Genomic DNA, 17652 nt, shown 5'->3' with positions numbered 1-17652 from the left:
TATAAAGCTCTATGATAAATCTCTGAGAACACTACTAGCAGGCTTGATGCTTTACCGGATTCTATTTCCACCCTGCAGATATGTCAGAAGTTGGTTGATTTTGTCAGGAGCTGGTGTTCATATACTTAAACATTATTCTGCAGGATGCCCAGAAAAGCCCAGAAGAAGCACTCATCCTGGATAAGTCCTAATTTGCAAGGCTGATTTAAATGCTCTGAAGAAAGTTTTGGAAAATATTACAGAACAAAAGTATGAAGCAATACATTAGGTATTAATTAAGTATGAAGCAATACCCCTCTGCTGAAAATTACTCCCCTTTCCCCCCTGCTATTTAACATTTAGCATCATAGTCAAATAACCTTAAAATTTAGATGCTACCAATCAAGTGATGGTCCTTGACCTATCCCCCACCCTGAAGACTCTGGTCTATGCCAACAATCCTTCTCAGCCAGTCCTACTCCTTCCTATAGCTACCCCCTACTTCTTTAGCTTTGTTACTTCCTGGAGTGCCTTCTCAGTTAGCTGTCTAGTTCTCACTTTTCCTACCTGCATCCTCTTGCTCTTCAGACCTGTTTTCACAGCCAAACTTTCTTTTTCACTTCGGCTCACAAAATTTGAACGAAAAGGTCCTCTACCACCACCCCACGCAATCATTTTCAATATGTCAATTAGATTTTCAGGAGATGAGAGAATTGGGAAGGTAACACAAGTTAGTTAATTTTATCTAGTTCCTTTCCCTTTTCATCTACATGTGCCATAAAATTGGGATTATACCTCAGGCTATTAAGCAGTGTATTTGACTGAAATCTCTAATGTTAATTCATATGAAATAAAAATATTAAAAATTAGCCACACAGAGTGTTAATTAGAATACTCCAGAAAACCTTACCTGAACATATTGTGTGACAGGACTCATCATAGCTGGAGGCTGCATATATGTTTCTTGGTTACTCCAAACACTGTGGAACTGAGGTGTGGGTGAATTAATAAGCACTGGTCTGGGTGGCACATGATAGGCACCTTGGGAGACAAGAAAATAATTGAGACTACTTTTACCTTAAAAAATCGTGCCAGTGCTGGAGTATTTTTCTAGTTCCATAGAAACTACAGCTAGCATTAATGGATATGTACCTGGACTACATCATTCACCAAATTTACAATGCAATCCTATACATGTGCACTAAATACTAAGTTTTCATGAAGCTTACATCTTAGTAAGTATGTTTGGGGTTGCAGCCTTCCCCAATCTGGTGCCCTCCAGAAGTTTTGGACTACAATGTCCAAAATTCATGATCACTGGGCCATGCTGGCTGGGACTGATGGGAGTTGAAGTCTAAAATACCTAGAGGGCGTTAGGCTGGGGAAGGCTGCCTAAAGGTGCAATCCTACAACTCTCACCATGCCATAGCCATCCATGCTGGCTGAGGAATACTGGGAGTTGTATGACTTTTTTTCTGTCTAAACATTCATAGGATTGTGTTCTGGATGACGCAATCCTACCGGGATAGGCAGCCACCTCTGAATTCAGAGGCAACCACCTATCCAATGCAGGGTAGGAGAAACGTGGAGGGGATCATCCCCTCTGAGCTTCAGCCGCCCTGCATTTACGGCTAGACAAATGATTTCGGCTGTCTAGCCATGGGACCTTGGAGGGCGGGAAGCAGCTGTCGGACAACACCATACTAGCATTTCCAACTTCCTCGCCCTGACACACCCCCAGGAACACCCCATTTTTGCTGCTCTGTGCTCCTCTTCCGAGCGCGGAGCACAGGGCCATTCCGCGCTGCCTACGAGGCACCGTGGGAGGGGGTTGAGGTCGGTTCTCAGGGAACCGACCCTGGAGCGCAGGCTCCGAGATCAGTTCCCGGGAACCGACCTATCCTATGGCCGTCTAGCCGCTGACTAGCGGCCATAGGATTGCACCCTAAGAGTATTTGGTTTCATAAAAAAGAATGATATAATAGGGTACAGAGTAGCAGACATTATTTAGATTTAAGTACCAGTATTATTACCATGGTAATTTATATTTCTATTCTAGCAACAATATTAAGTTTGTTACTTCAAGATGTTTCTCTTCATACAGGTGATTAATTGTACTAGTACTCACATAAGTTTGGGTGTTTCCTTATTGCAGGTCCTAGTTTGAGTTTCTTCCCATGAAAGTTTATTTGTGACTGGAAAAGAGTAATGTGTAAAATTTCATCCATACCTTTTCTAAATTTGTAAAAAAAATATTGCCAATACTTTAAATAAAGAACATCGAAGTTACAGCACACTATCACAAGCATCTGCAATTGCTTTTCATGCTGCCTATCCACTTCTGTTAACATGATGTCATTCTAGTTAGTACTTTTTTATTATCACCTAAAACAACCTTGATTTTAACAACTTCCCTGACAGCTACAGGCAATTAAAATTCTATGCAGGCGAGTGAGAGGGCTGGCAGAGGAGCAACCCATGGTGGCCACAGAAGAGGGGACTTTCCTTCTTTCATGGCCAAACATGGCAGCACAGGCTATTAGACTCTTAGCAGGCTAGTTTAAAAAGCTGCAGGCTAGTAACTTTTGTGGGCTTATTTATAAGGCTGACCTAAAACCGTTGTAGGAGTCCAATTAAGTGATATGGGTCTATAGCTTTATAGCTCTATAGCTTTATTAGACCTATATGGGGTGTCTTAGTTTGGGCTAGGTACGTGTTTGGATGGGAAGGAGAGAAGGGTACTATGGCAGCTGAAATGGGGAGTGAGAGGTATGGCTGTCGAAGCGAAACAGACCGGTAGTGGTGAAGATAAAGGGGACATCTTATACCTGTTCTTCCTTCTGGTCTATCATCCAATTGACAGATTCCTGACTTCTGCAGTGGAAACCCACTAGGACAAAAAATGCTGCTGCTTAACAGGTCAGTGCCTGGAAAGAATTATGTGATGAATAAGGTGACCTTGCCATAGATGACTGAAACCTGGCAAGGCCAAGATTGGGGTGGGGGGATAATTTGACTCAACTATGCCCACCAGGTTTTTGAATGCAACAGCTGAGATCCAATGGGTATAGAGGTAGATTTGCAGTTATCTATATCGGGAGTCCATCGCCCTATTGAGTTACCCTGTCTGGTAATTGCCAAGACTGGATAGCACACACCTAGTGATAGGGCAACAATACAGGTTTGGCATTCTGTTGATGTAGCACCCATCCTGCGGTCTCCTGCCTAAACAGGTCTTGGAAGTGGTGGTAATTTCCCCCAAACCCACTGTGTTGGGGTATTTTAGCATTCACACTGAGTCTCCCTCATTGGTTTACCCACACTGAGGGTTGACCATCCACTTCTGGTGCCTCATGGGTTGTTAGTCATGACATCGGAACCTGGCACACTGGGTTGTTCCAGATTACGTTTTTGTTGGGTTAAAACTCTGGGTTGTTTAACCCATTAACAGCCCAAAGTGCTGGGTTTTGATGTCACAGCTAACAACCCAAGAACAGGGTTATTTAGCAAAGCAGAAGCAGCAAACAGGTGGGAGGCAACGTGCTCGCTCCTGCACAGCCCCACTAATTCATGGGTTGTTTAACCCATGAATTGGTATTACAAGCAAACCAGGTCAATAAAACAAGCTGGTAACAGAGTTCCTTGCAGGCCAGGGAAAGCCTTGTGAGTTGGTGTGTTTTCAAGAGGCGTTTAAAACTTGCCACTGTTTCTGCCTCTCAAACCACACATGGGCATGTTCCAAAGGGTTAGTGCCATCACTGAGAAAGCATTTAAACAATGCTTTGTTTCTGCTTTTATTCTGTTATAATTTTATTGTATTTCTGTAAGTGATAAACAGTTTTAATGAATAATAATTAAGTTAGAATTATGGAATTGGGAGCAGGTCAATATCAGCCTTCTCCAAATTTATGCCCTCCAATGTTTTGGACTTAAATTCCCATAAGCCCTAGCCAACATGGCTAATTGTCAGAAATTCTGGGAATTGTAGTCCAAAACATCTGGAGTGCACTGGGTTGGGGAAGGCTGATATATTTGATAATACAAGCAAAAAGGCAGGGGCAGCAACAGAGTGGGGGGGAAATGAGGGGCAAAGCCTCACACTGGCACTGAAGCATAATGTTTTTGATACATTAAACATAGATTGCCCAGCACATTTATTTTTAAAAAAATATTCTTTGGCGTGTCTTGATCTAGTAAATCCGCTAGAGAAGCTTACTCGGACTTATATCTGCAAGGAGTATTCTGACAAGTTTCAACAAAGGAAGTCCATCAAGAGCAATCTACATGTATCAATAAATCATTCTTTTTGAATAGCAGTTTGAAGCCTCTTTTGTCATTGTTTTATAACAGTTATTTTTACACAGGCTGGGATAAGAGCAACCAATTTACAAGCAGAATGAGCACAACACGGGAAGATAAAGAGTATGAATTGATGGGTGAACATTTGTTTGGAAATGAAAGAACTAAAAATTCCCTCTTTGGCAGACAGGAAACTCCAGGAAACAGTTAAACGCTAAACATAATCCACTCTAATATGATGGTCTATCTAAAGTTAGAACCCCTTTTATTACATTTCCAATACCAAACAAGAATTGAACTGCGTAAATTACTGAAGTAAAGAACTGAATTATAGTATAGCTCATTACCACACAAGAGAACCCAAATTAACTTACTTCTACTATTTTCTGTACATCTACGTTGTCCAAAAATGATACAAATCCGTATCTACAAAGATAAGGCAATATTAGGTGTAGCATCAATATTCCACACAATTAGCAGGAGCACCTAAGTTCAGTTTTATATACTAAAAGAATAGCTGTCTCAAGAAAAGTAGAATTCCAGTCCAAAAAGGTCATGGAGATGAAGAGGCCTCATGGATGATGATATACTTCTGAAGGTTGGGGGAACATCTTACTCAGCTCTCAGACTAGAGGGCTACTTTGGATAATTCTGAATATAAAGAGGTCAGGATCTACTAGCTTGGAAAAAATGAAGAACTGGGTTCCATGCTGGCCACATCACTTCTTTTATCTATTTAGAAGATTTATAACCCACCTTTTGGCTGCCAAGAGCCCTCAAGGCAGAGATCAGAAACTAACAAAATTACAATAGTATCACAATAAAAAAGCAAGAAACAGAGTTTAAAGTTAGAGCAACACTGAACCATTTATAGCAGCAGTGAACAAGTTCGTGGCTGAGACCTTTTGATTCACAGCTCGCACTCCATCTATGCTACTAATATCCATAATAAGCAGTTGATCCTTGTTTCACACACATATGGGCTTACCACCTACTACATACTCAATCGCTGTAGCCACTATTATCTTACGGTGTTATGACTGACGCCTTAATGGTTGCATTTTTAGCAAGACAACCTAACCAACCTAGATACTACTCACCCCTTGGACACGCCAGTTCTATCCGTGATTATTTTCACTTCTTTAACAGTGCCATATCGTGCAAAGAAGCTCCGAATTTCCGTCTCATCCATCTATGGATAGATTATGCCATACAAACATGCCATAAACATTATTGAAGTATCATGATTCTCACTAATACTGCTTCAAAATTGTTTAGAAGGCTTTCAAAGAAAAATAATGGATTTTCCAGCACAAATATATTCTTGTTGCCTAATGAAGAGCAGAAGGTAATCAGGGAAAGGCTTGAATAGGGCCTGGAACAGGAATTAAGCCCTAAGATGCAATCCTATGCATGTTTAGACAGAAAGAAGTCCTACAACTCCCAGTATTCCTCATCTAGCCATGCTGTTTGGGGAATGCCGGACGTTGCAGGACTAATCTGTCAAAACATGCATAGGATTGTGCCCTTAATGACATATGAGGATATGAACTGATGGGGGGAGGGGAGTTTAGAGTGAGTAATATTGGGAATTCCTCAGTATAAGGCCACACCCTACAGATTTTCCTGACACATCTTAAGCACAAGTTTTTTTCTCAATGGGGTGAAAAAAAACCCTGAAGGGATGCAATCTTATGCATCTTTAGACAGAAAACAAGTCCTACAACCTGTAGCATTCCCCAGCCAGCCATGTTGGCTGCAGCATGCTGGGAGTTGTAGGACTTTTTTCCTGTCTTCACATGCATAGAATTGCACCCCAACTTATTTTAAATAGGTTGAGCAGTGTTTTGGACACCTAGTCAGAGAAGTTTTGGCTAATCATACTACAAGCTTCCCCTGGAGTTCTTGTGATCAAGATGTTCCAAACACATTTGTCTAGTACACAGGCCACCAACTAAAAAAAAAAAAAGAAGAAAAAAAAGGTGGAAGACAACAGAAGAAGCCAATGTGGCTTCACAAAAAGCTGAGAGATGATCTGAAAACAAAAAAGGACACATATAGGAAGTGGAGAGAAGGCCAAGTAACAAAGGAAGAGTACAGGCAGGTAGCACAGAATTGCAGGGATGGCGTCAGGAAGACTAAAGCTGAGAATGAACTGAGGTTAGTGAGGGATGCGAAAAGCAACAAAAGAGCTTTCTTCAGCTACGTGCGAAGTAAAATACAGAGGAAAGAAATGGTGGTTCAGCTATTAAATAAGGATGGTAAAATGATAACACAGGACAAAGGCAGAAGTGCTCAATTCCTACTTTGGCTCAGTCTTCTCCCAAAAGAGGGTCTATGACCCCCCTGGCAAAGGTGAAGTACAGGCTGAAGGGGCAGGATTGCAGCTTGAGATTGATAGGCATATGGTCAAGGAACACCTAATTACTCTGAGTTCAAATCTCCAGGACCAGATGAACTGCACCTAAGAACTGCAATAAAGGAACAAGAACTCTCAGAGCCAGTCTACTGTCTTTGAAAAATCATGTAGGATGGGTGAAGTGCCACATCACTGGAGGGGGGCTTATGTTGTCCCTATCTTCAAAAAGGGTAAAAAGGAGGAACCTGGGAACTACAGACCAGTCAGTCTGACATCAATCCCTGGGAGAATTCTGGAGCAGATGATAAAGCAATCCATCTGTAAGCACCTTGAAAACAAGGCAGTGATTACTCGAAGCCTACATGGATTTGTCAAGAACAAATCCTGCCAGATGAATCTGATCTCATTTTTTGATCAAGTAACCTCCCTTGTGGATCGTGGGAATGCTGTAGACATCATATACCTCAACTTCAGCAAAGCTTTCGACAAAGTGCCCCATGATATCCTGATGAGCAAACTAGCTCAAAGTGGGCTAAATGAAACAATGATCCAGTGGATCCACAGTTGGCTACAGAATCGGACTCAAAGAGTGCTTATGAATGGGATAAACTGGGGGAGAGGTAACGCAAACTCCCTCAAACTGGGGAGAGGTAATGAGAGGGGTACCACAGGGCCCAGTCTTGGGCCCAGTGCTCTTCAACATTTTTATTAATGACTCAGGAGGAGGTGGTGCAGGGAATGCTGATCAAATTTGCAGATGACACCAAATTGGGCGGGATAGCCAATACTCTGGAAGAGAGAAACAAAATTAAAAGTGATCTTGATAGACTGGAGCGCTGGGCAGAAAACAGTGACACTTAATAGGGATAAATGCCAAGTTCTGCACCTAGGAAAAAGAAAGCAAACACACAGTTACAAGATGGGGGATACGTGGCTCAACAACACTACAAGCGAGAAGGATCTTGGAATTGTTGTCAATCACAAGCTGAAGATGAGCCAACAATGGGATGTGGCTGCAAAAAAGGCAAATGCTGTTTGGGGCTGCATTAAGAGAAGCAGCGCTTCCAAATCCCGGGAAGTACTAGTTCCCCTCTACTCATCACTGGTTAGGCCTCCTCTGGAGTACTGTGTCCAGTTCTGGGCACCGCACTTTAAGAAGGATGCAGACAAGCTGGAGGGTTCAGAGGAGAGCAACAAAGATGAGCAGGGGACTGGAAACAAAGCTCCATGAAGGCAGACTGAAAGAACTGGGCACGTTGAGCCTTGAGAAGAGAAGACTGAGGGGAGATAAGATAGTGCTCTTCAGGTACTTGAAAGGTTGTCACAGAGAGGAAGGCCAGGATCTCTTCTCGATCATCCCAGAGTGCAGGACACAGAATAATGGGCTCAAGTTACAGGAAGCCAGATTCCAGCTGAACATCAGGAAAAACTTCCTGACTGTTAGAGCAATATGACAATGGAACCAGTTACCTAGGGACCTAGTGCTGGACAGCCATCTGTCAGGGGTGCTCTGACCTGGATTCCTGCAATGAGCAGGGGGTTGGACTCGGTCTTGTAGGCCCCTTCCAACCCTACTATTCTAAGTTTTTTTTCCCTTGTGGCAAGATGAAAATGTTTAAGTGCCACTTGAACTGTTTAGAAAAGACACAACAAAAATAGTACCGGAGTGACAATACCTCCCCCCTTCTCCGTTACAAAACGACCAAAGGGAAAAGCTTGTTTGGTGTACTGGTTAGTGTGTTGTACTTGGACCTGGGAGACCCAGGTTCTAGTCCCCACTTGGCCATCATGTTCACTGGGTGACTTTGGGCCAATCACCAACTCTCAGCCTAATCTACCTCATAGGGTTGTTCTGTGGATAAAATGGAGGAGGATCATGTACGCTGCCTTGGGCTCCTTGGGGAAAAAGTGGGATATAAATGTAACAAATAAATACATAGATAAGACATAGAAGCAGTTTTTCAGTACAATTCTATATCTACCCAGCAAATAAGCCCCACTGACTTCAATAAGACTTACTTCCAGGTAAGTGGGTATAGGATTGCGGCTTTTATTGTGCAGAATTTATCTATCCACAGTCTTCAGGACAGAATGGGACACACATCTAAATAAACTTAACATGAAACAAGTACATACCCTTATATCTATTCCACCCACAAAAATGGTATTTGGCATGATTTTCCCTTCAGGCAGAACATATCCTTGGCTTGTTGCAGGCAACTGAGTGCTTTCTTCCCGGGGAATGCTTGCGTTTTGAGTGTCTTGATTTGTAGCAGACTGCAAATAAATTTTATACACTATTTCATAAAGATTCCTCTATGTTATATATTTTCATATTTAAGTGTAGAAAGCAAATTTCTATGTCTATAAAATTATGCGACACATATGAGAACCGAATACAAAATGAAAGTGTCTATTTTTCTATCCAATGCATGTTTTTTTTACATTCCTTGAAAGCTTTAGTTTGTCTATAACATGAATAAAAAGACCTACATTAGCAACCCTTAGTAATCTGGTACATTGCATTAATACCACACACAGACACATATTTTCGAGTAAAGGATCGTATGGGATACATCCTAGTGTCCAAGCTCAAAGCAACACTATCTATACATACTCATTACTATGAAAAGTCTTTAAATGTTAGGATTTCTCAATTTAAAGGTTTAAATACAACACTTCCGTGATTCTCTAATTGACCCGCATAATCTTTATAGAATCAAACTTGTGCCTCTCTATTCAGCTATCCAGCTTCTGCAACGTGACAAATTTTACACAATAGCCATCAAGAAAACCCATATCGTCACGTGAACAGACTTTCCCGCTCTTCTTAAAAAATCATGCTACCAACCCATACTCAGATTAGAGATTTAATTAATTGATGGCCATCATATTAAAAAAAAAAAACACTAAGTAAAGGTTGGCAGTACCGATTCCCGGTTTCTAACTTACAGGAACATGTAGTTATTTATACGCTCGCGCGCGCCCGCATATTCCTGTAAGTTTGGAGCTGTTCGTTGACTCGGCCTGGGAAGCAAGTCCCATGGAGCTCACAAATAATGAACTCAATGGGATCTAGTTCTGAGTAGACATGTCTAGGCTTGCACTGGCACACACAGCGTTACTTAATCCGCTAAGAACCCTCCCATACATTCAACTAATGCGAATCAGAATGCCCTCTTTACCCATACGCATGCTATACAAGGAGAAACACACACACGTTTTTACTATCCTGACCGGGGGGGGGGGGGGTAGGGAGAGATCAACCAAGACATACATCCAACTCTAGGGCATACATGGATGGGCCGTTATTTGCACCTTCCGTGAAGTTACCGCGTGATAAAATGGTGCCGCGGCCCCTCCCCGCCTCTTGGGCGCGTTTACAAGTCCGCCGCTTGAGCCAAGGTACTCCCGTGGGTTGTAACAAGAGGCCTTTCGACGCGGCCGGCTACCTCCACACATGCGTTATACGCCTCCGCAACTCGAACCACATAGGCAGCAACCGCTTCCCGCCTTTTTCTCCCCTTCTTCGCTTTGTCCGAATTCGGCACGTATCGCCTCACAACCTCCCTCCCGAGCGCCACGCAACTCCTTCAAACCCTCCCGAGGGCCTTGTCCTCCTCCTCCTCGTTCCAGCCAATATTTCTGCGGTCAAGGCAAGCCGGCCTGATAAGCTTATCTTTATGAAATCCTCCCCTTCCGAGTAGCCCGCATGGCAGCAGGCCTCAGGTCTTTCCCCTCACCCGCTTCTTCTTTCTTAGAAGGAAAGCTAATTTGCCTTATTTATGCCTACACAACTTGAATTTTTAAAAAAACGACCACCCCACTGCGGAAAAGGCAAAGCTAGATTTGCCCTATTTGTGCCTGCGCACCTTGATTTTTTTTTTAAAGCAGCCACCCCCCCCATGGAAAAGCGAAGTTAACTCATTTACCAACGAAATAAAAACGTGGCTTCCCTAAGTCAGGACTTACCATTTTGCCACACGCTAGGGTAAAGTCTTCAGTCCTAAAAATAATTGGGACGGGTCTTTCTCCCCCCACACCCGTTTATTTTAAAAAAAAAAACCCAACCCCACAAATTCCCACCCTCCCCCGAAATCACGGCCGGCGTTCGCCTTAAGCCGCTGCTTTAGTAGAAGGTTAAAGGCACCCCGCCCAGAGATTATCAACCGAGGTTTTGCCACACCCAGATCTCCTTGCGTGGAAAGGACTAAGCCGGGACTTCTTCCTTTAAAAGGGGGGGGGGAGAAAAAGGGGGGGGACACTGCTTGGCTTGCTGGCGCGTTATTCCCCTAATTTACATGTTATTTGTTGTTCGTTTGTTTTTAAAAACTTACTGGGTTTTTTTTAACCATTGGCGAGAGTCTTCAAATGACCGACCTCAGTGAATTATTCTAAAATAAATTATTTGAGGCATATCGCCTTTGTTTTGCTTCCCATCTTCCCTCACGCTGAGGTAAAATTTGCGAATGTTTTATTTGGTCAGTGAGTGGCCCTCTTTCAAGCAGGGGCAGCACTCTTCCCCCCCCCCCTTCAACGGCCACTTATTCAAAGAACGCTTTAGATAAGGTTAGATAAACACTTTAAACGTCCTTTCTTACCGTAACAGAACGGCTTCCGAGAGGGAATGGTCGGCTCTGTGGGCCTAAGACATGTTAAAAGTGCCTACATTCGGATAATTTTAACTCATGTGAGAAGAAGTAGCGGTGCTGTGGTAATCATTACACAGATAGTAATCTGGATTAAAGCCTTACATTTTTGTGTATCCTTCACAGGGTCTCAGTAAAAGTCAGGTCCAGTAGAATTAAAACGGATTGTCTTGAATTTGTATGATTTTTACAATGGGATGCCACCAAAACCAGCATCAAATCACAGATCAGATATCTCCACAGACTGAACTGTAAATATTATGAATCCAGTGGTTTTCATTCCTTTCATGGTGCAAAAACATGGATCCGAGGCATGGAACCACATTTTTTTAAGGATCCTATCCCGAAACCATTCTCAAAATACTGCATCCATCCATTCCATAAAAGTAACAGATTCTGTGCTTCACTTGATGCCATGGTGCAAAAACATGGATCTGAGGTAGGTTCTTCATGAATTTTTTACACAGGATCCCCCCAAAACTGCCATCACATCATAGGTCACCTCCCAGTCCACAGACTGCACTATAAAAATCATGAATCTGGCAATTCATAGTGCCACCCTGGTGCAAAAACATGAATCTGAGGCAGGGGTCATCTGGATTTTTTTTTAGAGGATCCACCAAAAGCAACATCACAGATTTTGTTTGAGTCGATGGAATACACCATAAACACTGGTTTTGCAGGAAATCTCCAGTAAAAATAATGCCATGGAAGTACATTTTTATACCACAATGGCACTATGAAGCCTGGAGTCCACGATTGGTATAGTTTAGTCTGTGGGCAAAGATGTGGTCTGTGATTTGATTATGATTTTGGTAGCATCCTCTAAAAACCAAGTGGATCCCTGAAAATCTGTAGCTTGGATCCATGTTTTTATGCTATGGTGCTGTGAAACCCTGGCTCCATGATTTTTATGGTGCAATCAATGTGCATGGATGTGACCTGTGATTTGGTGGTAGTTTTGATGGCATTCCATGTAAAAATCCAAAGGATCTGTGCCTGAGATCCATGTTTTCATACCATGGAGACACTGTGAAGTATAAGATCCGTGACTTTTTTCAAGACTTTTCACTTGCAGAGATATTTACTAAAAAGCAAATGTGCCCCTGTCTTCCAGTGTGCTGTCCAATGTGTGCAAAGACACTGAGATAACCGACAAGCACTATAGATTTATTTTTAATTTTCTTTTAGTTATGTATTGTACAATTAAATGACTGTGAATCTATTAGGCTGCTGACATTTAGGGCCTGGCCCTTCTACACTGATTTACCCCTCCACCCTGTGTATCTTTACACCTCCTCACCACAACATTTCTGCCTATGAGCCAAGATAGGTTTTCCCAACCTTGACAATGCATGCTTTTAGGTAAAGTGAGAGTCTTAGGGTGCAATCCTATTCAGATAGGCAGCCACTTCTGAACTCAGAGGTGACTGCCTATCCAATGCAGGGCAGGAGAAGAATGGAGGGGATTGTTCCTTCTGCATTTCTGCCCTGCATTTTCGGCTAGACAGCTGATTGCGGCTGTCTAGCCAAGGAAGAGCTGAGCAGGGGAGGAGGCTGCTGTACGACACATTGGATGTGTTTTACAGGCATTTCCACCCTCCCTGCCCCAGAATGCCCCCAGGAATGCCCCTTTTCAGCCGCTCCGCACTCCTCTTGCAAGTGTGGAGGACAGGGCTGTTCCGCACTGCCTCGGAGGCAGCGCGGATGTGGGGCGAGATCGGTTCTCCAGGAACTGACCTCAGAGCGTGGGCTCCGAGGTTGGTTCCCGGAAAACCAGATATCCTATGGCCATCTAGCCGCTATCTAGCGGCCATAGGATTGCTCCATCCATCTATGACAGTGAATCTGGAATCAATCTGGAATCAAGATGATAGTGGTGATCATGATTTTGCAAATTAATCAATGTGAAGTACAAGGGTGTAATGCTGTATGCTGGTAGATTACTGTATGTTGATGTCTAGCGAATCAGGCCTACTTTTTGAACTTCTTTGTTTCTTCCCCCATCCCCTACCTCTTATTACCACCTAGTCTGGTGAAGAGTTCTGGAGAACTTGAAAGCTTATATAGTCTTTTGTGGAATATTGGTTGGTCATAATAAAGGGTTTGCCTAACTGGATTTTCGATCCCCCCCCCCCCATTTTGGAAAAACTAGTGTTACAATTTAATTAAAACTTAAAAGTTCAGTTAAAGTTTAGCATTGTGTAATCTCCACAGAGAACTCCTGGGCTGACTTCAAAATTTAGATAGATAGATAGATAGATAGATAGATAGACAGACAGACAGACAGACAGACAGACAGACAGAGGCAAAACAAAAGCACATTCAGAAAGCAGTAATGAGTGATAACACAATAGCATTGCTAAGAGAGCAATCCTATGTCCCCTAGACAGTGTCTGGGGGAGATAGGATTTTTTGGAGCCAGGAAACCATGCTCCCCACCCCCTCATAGCCGGGGCAGAGAGAACTGCAACTGCTGCCCCTCCGTGCCTATCTATGCTCGTAACATGGAGTACAGATGGCAAAAACGGCTGTTCCTGGGGGTGGGGAGGAGACTGCGGAAGCTGTTCTAGACATTTTCCTAAGCGGTCTCCATCCCCATTCCTGTCCCCTCCCCGAAGCCAAAACTGGGCATCTAAGGCAAACTGCAGGGCAGCCAGAGCACAGAAGGAATCCACTTCTCTGTGCTTCAGCCACCCTGTATTGGATAGGCGGTCGCCTCAGAGTTCCGTGGAAGTCAGAGGTGACCGTCTATCTCAATAGGATTGTGCCCTAAGTAAATTAACACATGTAGTGGGACAGGAAACCATTGTCTCTATTTATACCCAAATGAATAGAATTATACTTCATTATTGGTTCTAATTCAGCTATTCTACACTGAAGTCTCCCTGTAAAATTCTTCTGTCAGAAAGGTTTCAGTTATTCAATCTTTGGACTAGTATTGCCTACATTGGCTGCTTTTCTCATACCTTTCCGGCTCATCCTAAGAATTTGTAAATGGATTTTAACAAAAATGCCATAAAAGTACAGTGTGCTGTGTTCCAAAGTAAACTTGAGCTACAAGGGTTGCTTGCTATGCAGGTGCTCTGTACTCAGTGCTGGCTCCACGTTTTTGAGGGCCTTTGGGTAAGACACCCTCAATTGGACCCATCTGTCAGCAAGTCTACCTTCTCATCACCATTGGCAGAGAGCCAGAGAATGACAAGAGAGTAAGGACAATCAGCAGAGATAGTGGCAACGAGGAAAATAATGTGCAAAATAGATAGCAATGGCTGGGTTCACCCGACATGAAAATCCACACTCAACCCATACTCAAGGTTGAGTGTGGGTTGTCATTGAACTGTGGGTTGTTGTTTTGTTAACCATGAACAACCCACGGAGAGAACCCTTGGGGGCTGTTCGCATGACATGACAGCCCACGAAGGGTTAGGCTGTGGCGCACGTGGGGCACATGCAGCCACCTGGGTGTTGTGTCATGCAAATCCAGCAAGCGTGGTTTGTTTTAGGGTTATGCGAGGATACATACACTTATTTATTACATTTTTATACCTCCCAATAGCCAACGCTCACTTGCCGGGTTCACATGATATGACAATCTTGGAGTGTGGGTTCCATATTTATCTGGGTGCTGTGGCTCATTGTGGGTATGAACCCAGTCATGGTTTGTTGCTGAATTGTGGGTTGTTTGTGGTTAATAAATCATAGTTTGTTAGGGCAGCTGGATTAACACAACAACCCAGGCTAAACAACAACTCACTCAACCCAACCTTGAGTATGGGTCGAGTGTAGGTTGTGTTGTATGAACCGGGTCAATATGTTGGGAAGAGGAAGGAGCTTAATGATGTGAAACCATTTTTAAAATTGGTTTAAAGGAAGGATTTGGAAATTTAACAACAGAGTATGCCATTTCTGGGGAGTATTGTCTTGAATTTATAGGCAGTATAATCACAGCAGTAGAAAATGCTAAGAAACATTCAATAATCCTATTATAAAATGTTAGTATTTTTCCCCAAGTCCCAAATATTTGGGTTTGTATCCATTTGTGATAATATATATTTTTTAAATTATACTTTAAATCCAATTTATGATGGAAATATACAAAAGTTAATAATGTTTTGAGTATGTAACCTTTTACCCTGCATTTTTATTCAGCTTCTCAGACCCAGTTCTGATGCAATGTTCTGAGCACACAGGCAGATTTTTTAAAGCAATGTGCCTCCTCCACATGGAGATGTTATAGCGAGCTCGTTTCCTGGATATATCCAGGACCTGGATCCTAGATACATCTTTGGAAATGCTGCATGAATGATAATAACCATATAATGCTTCCTATGTAATGTATAACTTGAGCACACACCGGGAGAGAGCGGAGGACAGGAAGGCCTGGCGTGCTATGTCCATGGGGTCATGAAGAGTCGGACACGACTTAACGACTGAACAACAACAACATGTAATGTATGTGCTTATGTAATCAGGGTAGATAAGTCCATTATTTTTAAAAATAAATTTTAACAATTCAGTTTATAGTGTCTGCTTAAAAAAAAAAACTTGGTTTAAACACAAGAAGTCGCCTTATATCAAAGTCAGACCATTGGTCCATTTAACTCAGCATCATCTATACTGATTGGCAGTGGCTCTCCAGTTTTCTGACAGGGATCCTTCTCAGCACTTCCCAGAGCTGAACATGGACATTCTGCATGCAAAGCATGTACTCTACCACTGAACTACAACCCTTCCCTAAAGGAGAACCAACATTCTCCTGTCCCATCTCCCCGCCACAGTCGCCTGTGTGGGACACAAACCCACAGCATTGGCATTTAATAAAAAACTAAATGGGCAATAAAGGAAAATCTGAATTTAATATAAAAATGCAAACACCCTAAACAAATAATCTCTTAAAAATAATGACCACCTGTTAGACACATGGTTAAAAGTTGCTTTTCTGTGGGAAAAAACACCTGACTTCTGAGGTTAAGTGATACAATAAGGGTGCAATCCTATTGTGTCCTCAGTGATCAGAAGCCCCTGAATTTGGAGGTGTCCAATCATCCAATGCAGGGCAGGAAGAGCAGCGGAGGCAATTCGCCTCCCTGTTCTCTTGCCCTGCAGATTTCACTAGACAGGCTTTTAAGCCCATCTAGCAAGAGCACTTGTGGGGAGGGGAGGTTGGAAGAGACTCAGGATAACTATTATCCTGGCCTCTCCAGTCTCCTCTCCTCCCTGCCCACCAGAACGCCCCCTTTTCCTTCTCTCTGAGGTCGGGTTTCCAACCTTGGAGAGGCAGCCAGCGCAGTTCTCTCCGCACCAGCTGCAAGAGGTCGGAGGTCGTATCTCCAACTTCCCCTTCCGAAGTTGGAGCTCTGTCTCCGACCTTGGAAGGATTTTATGAGTATCCTATGGTCCCTGGGACACTCTCCCAGGGACCATAGGATTGGTCTCTTAGTCATGTATTGTGTTTATCATTCTGGGATTCCTACTGCATCCAGGGACTAGCATGTCATTACAGGTGCTAGGATCTAGGATATGTTATCCTGTATCTCACAAGGATCATCCATTTAACCCTATGAGTGATCTTGAACTCCTACATTGTGTCTTCTGAAGTTAGGTATTTTTATAATGCTATGAAGCAAATACTATGGATAATATCTAGTTTCCATCTCTTGAGCATTATTTTGCCTAGTAACTACTAGCCTTTGCTTCTGGAAAGTTCTGGATACAGTCAATCCTGTGCAAGTTTATTTGGAAGGAAATCTTACTTCATTTAATAGGGCTTACTTCCTAATATGGGGGCATAGGATTACAGCCTTTGCCTTCCAGTAAATGATCTTTATTACCCTTGCATGTGTACAGACAGAACCAAACATAAATGGGCTTTTTGTCTTCATGCAGAAAGCAAAATGTATAGGGGATGCATGACCAAAAGTTTGAATATTCACCTATTTCTAGTTATAAAGGCTCTATTTAGTTGCAAACAAATGTTTTCATTGGCCTACTAAAAAGTGTTTTGGATAGTTCATTCAAATTTAAGAAGACATTTGGTGAAAATCAATACAGCTTCATTTGTTTTGTTAGTAATCTTCTAACCTTAATGATGGAGGATTGATTTTGACACATATGTTAAAATGTGTTAATCACATGGAATACGCTCTTCTTCCCTTATTCATATGGGGAAGTGTAAGGCCCCAGGCCTGAACCAAGCTATCAGTAGTTTTCGAGGGGCTTAGATGCTCTCTGACTTTGGTCAGTTGACAGGCTGTTTTCCCTAACAGGCCTCTTGATTTACCAGGATGAGTCAAAGGCCGATGGTGCGGCCTCAAGCACAACAAGCTAGAGGGCCTTATCAAGATGCAATACAGGAATGATAAG

At 42.8% G+C, this 17652-nt stretch overlaps 1 protein-coding gene across 9 annotated transcripts in view; it reads right to left on the bottom strand.

Annotated features, from left to right (window-relative positions):
- The window catches only part of DAZL (deleted in azoospermia like), a 30533-nt gene extending 19760 nt beyond the window's left edge, over positions 1–10773 (bottom strand). For 5 of the 9 annotated variants that reach the window (XR_014792338.1, XM_084858427.1, XM_084858430.1 and 2 more), the window contains exons 1-6: positions 10610–10773; positions 8774–8914; positions 5379–5470; positions 4653–4704; positions 2108–2174; positions 890–1020 (exon numbers count right to left, since the gene is read on the bottom strand). Coding sequence is in view for 8 of the 9 variants with exons in the window: in XM_084858427.1 (XP_084714553.1) it covers positions 890–1020; positions 2108–2174; positions 4653–4704; positions 5379–5470; positions 8774–8914; positions 10610–10612 (486 nt within the window). In the remaining variant the exon portion in view is untranslated. Of the gene's footprint in view, positions 1–889; positions 1021–2107; positions 2175–4652; positions 4705–5378; positions 5471–8773; positions 8915–9914; positions 10463–10609 lie in introns of those variants that run through there. The other 4 variants (XM_084858423.1, XM_084858425.1, XM_084858426.1 and 1 more) reach the window with 4 other exon arrangements.
- Positions 10774–17652: the final 6879 nt, after the last annotated feature.

Source organism: Heloderma suspectum, chromosome 5, assembly GCF_057233095.1.
Source record: "Heloderma suspectum isolate Gila_16-S chromosome 5, 16-S_ref, whole genome shotgun sequence".
Classification (NCBI taxonomy): Eukaryota; Metazoa; Chordata; class Lepidosauria; order Squamata; family Helodermatidae; genus Heloderma; species Heloderma suspectum.
The sequence above is the reverse complement of the archived record's forward strand: the minus strand, read 5'-3'. Positions and strand labels throughout refer to the sequence as shown.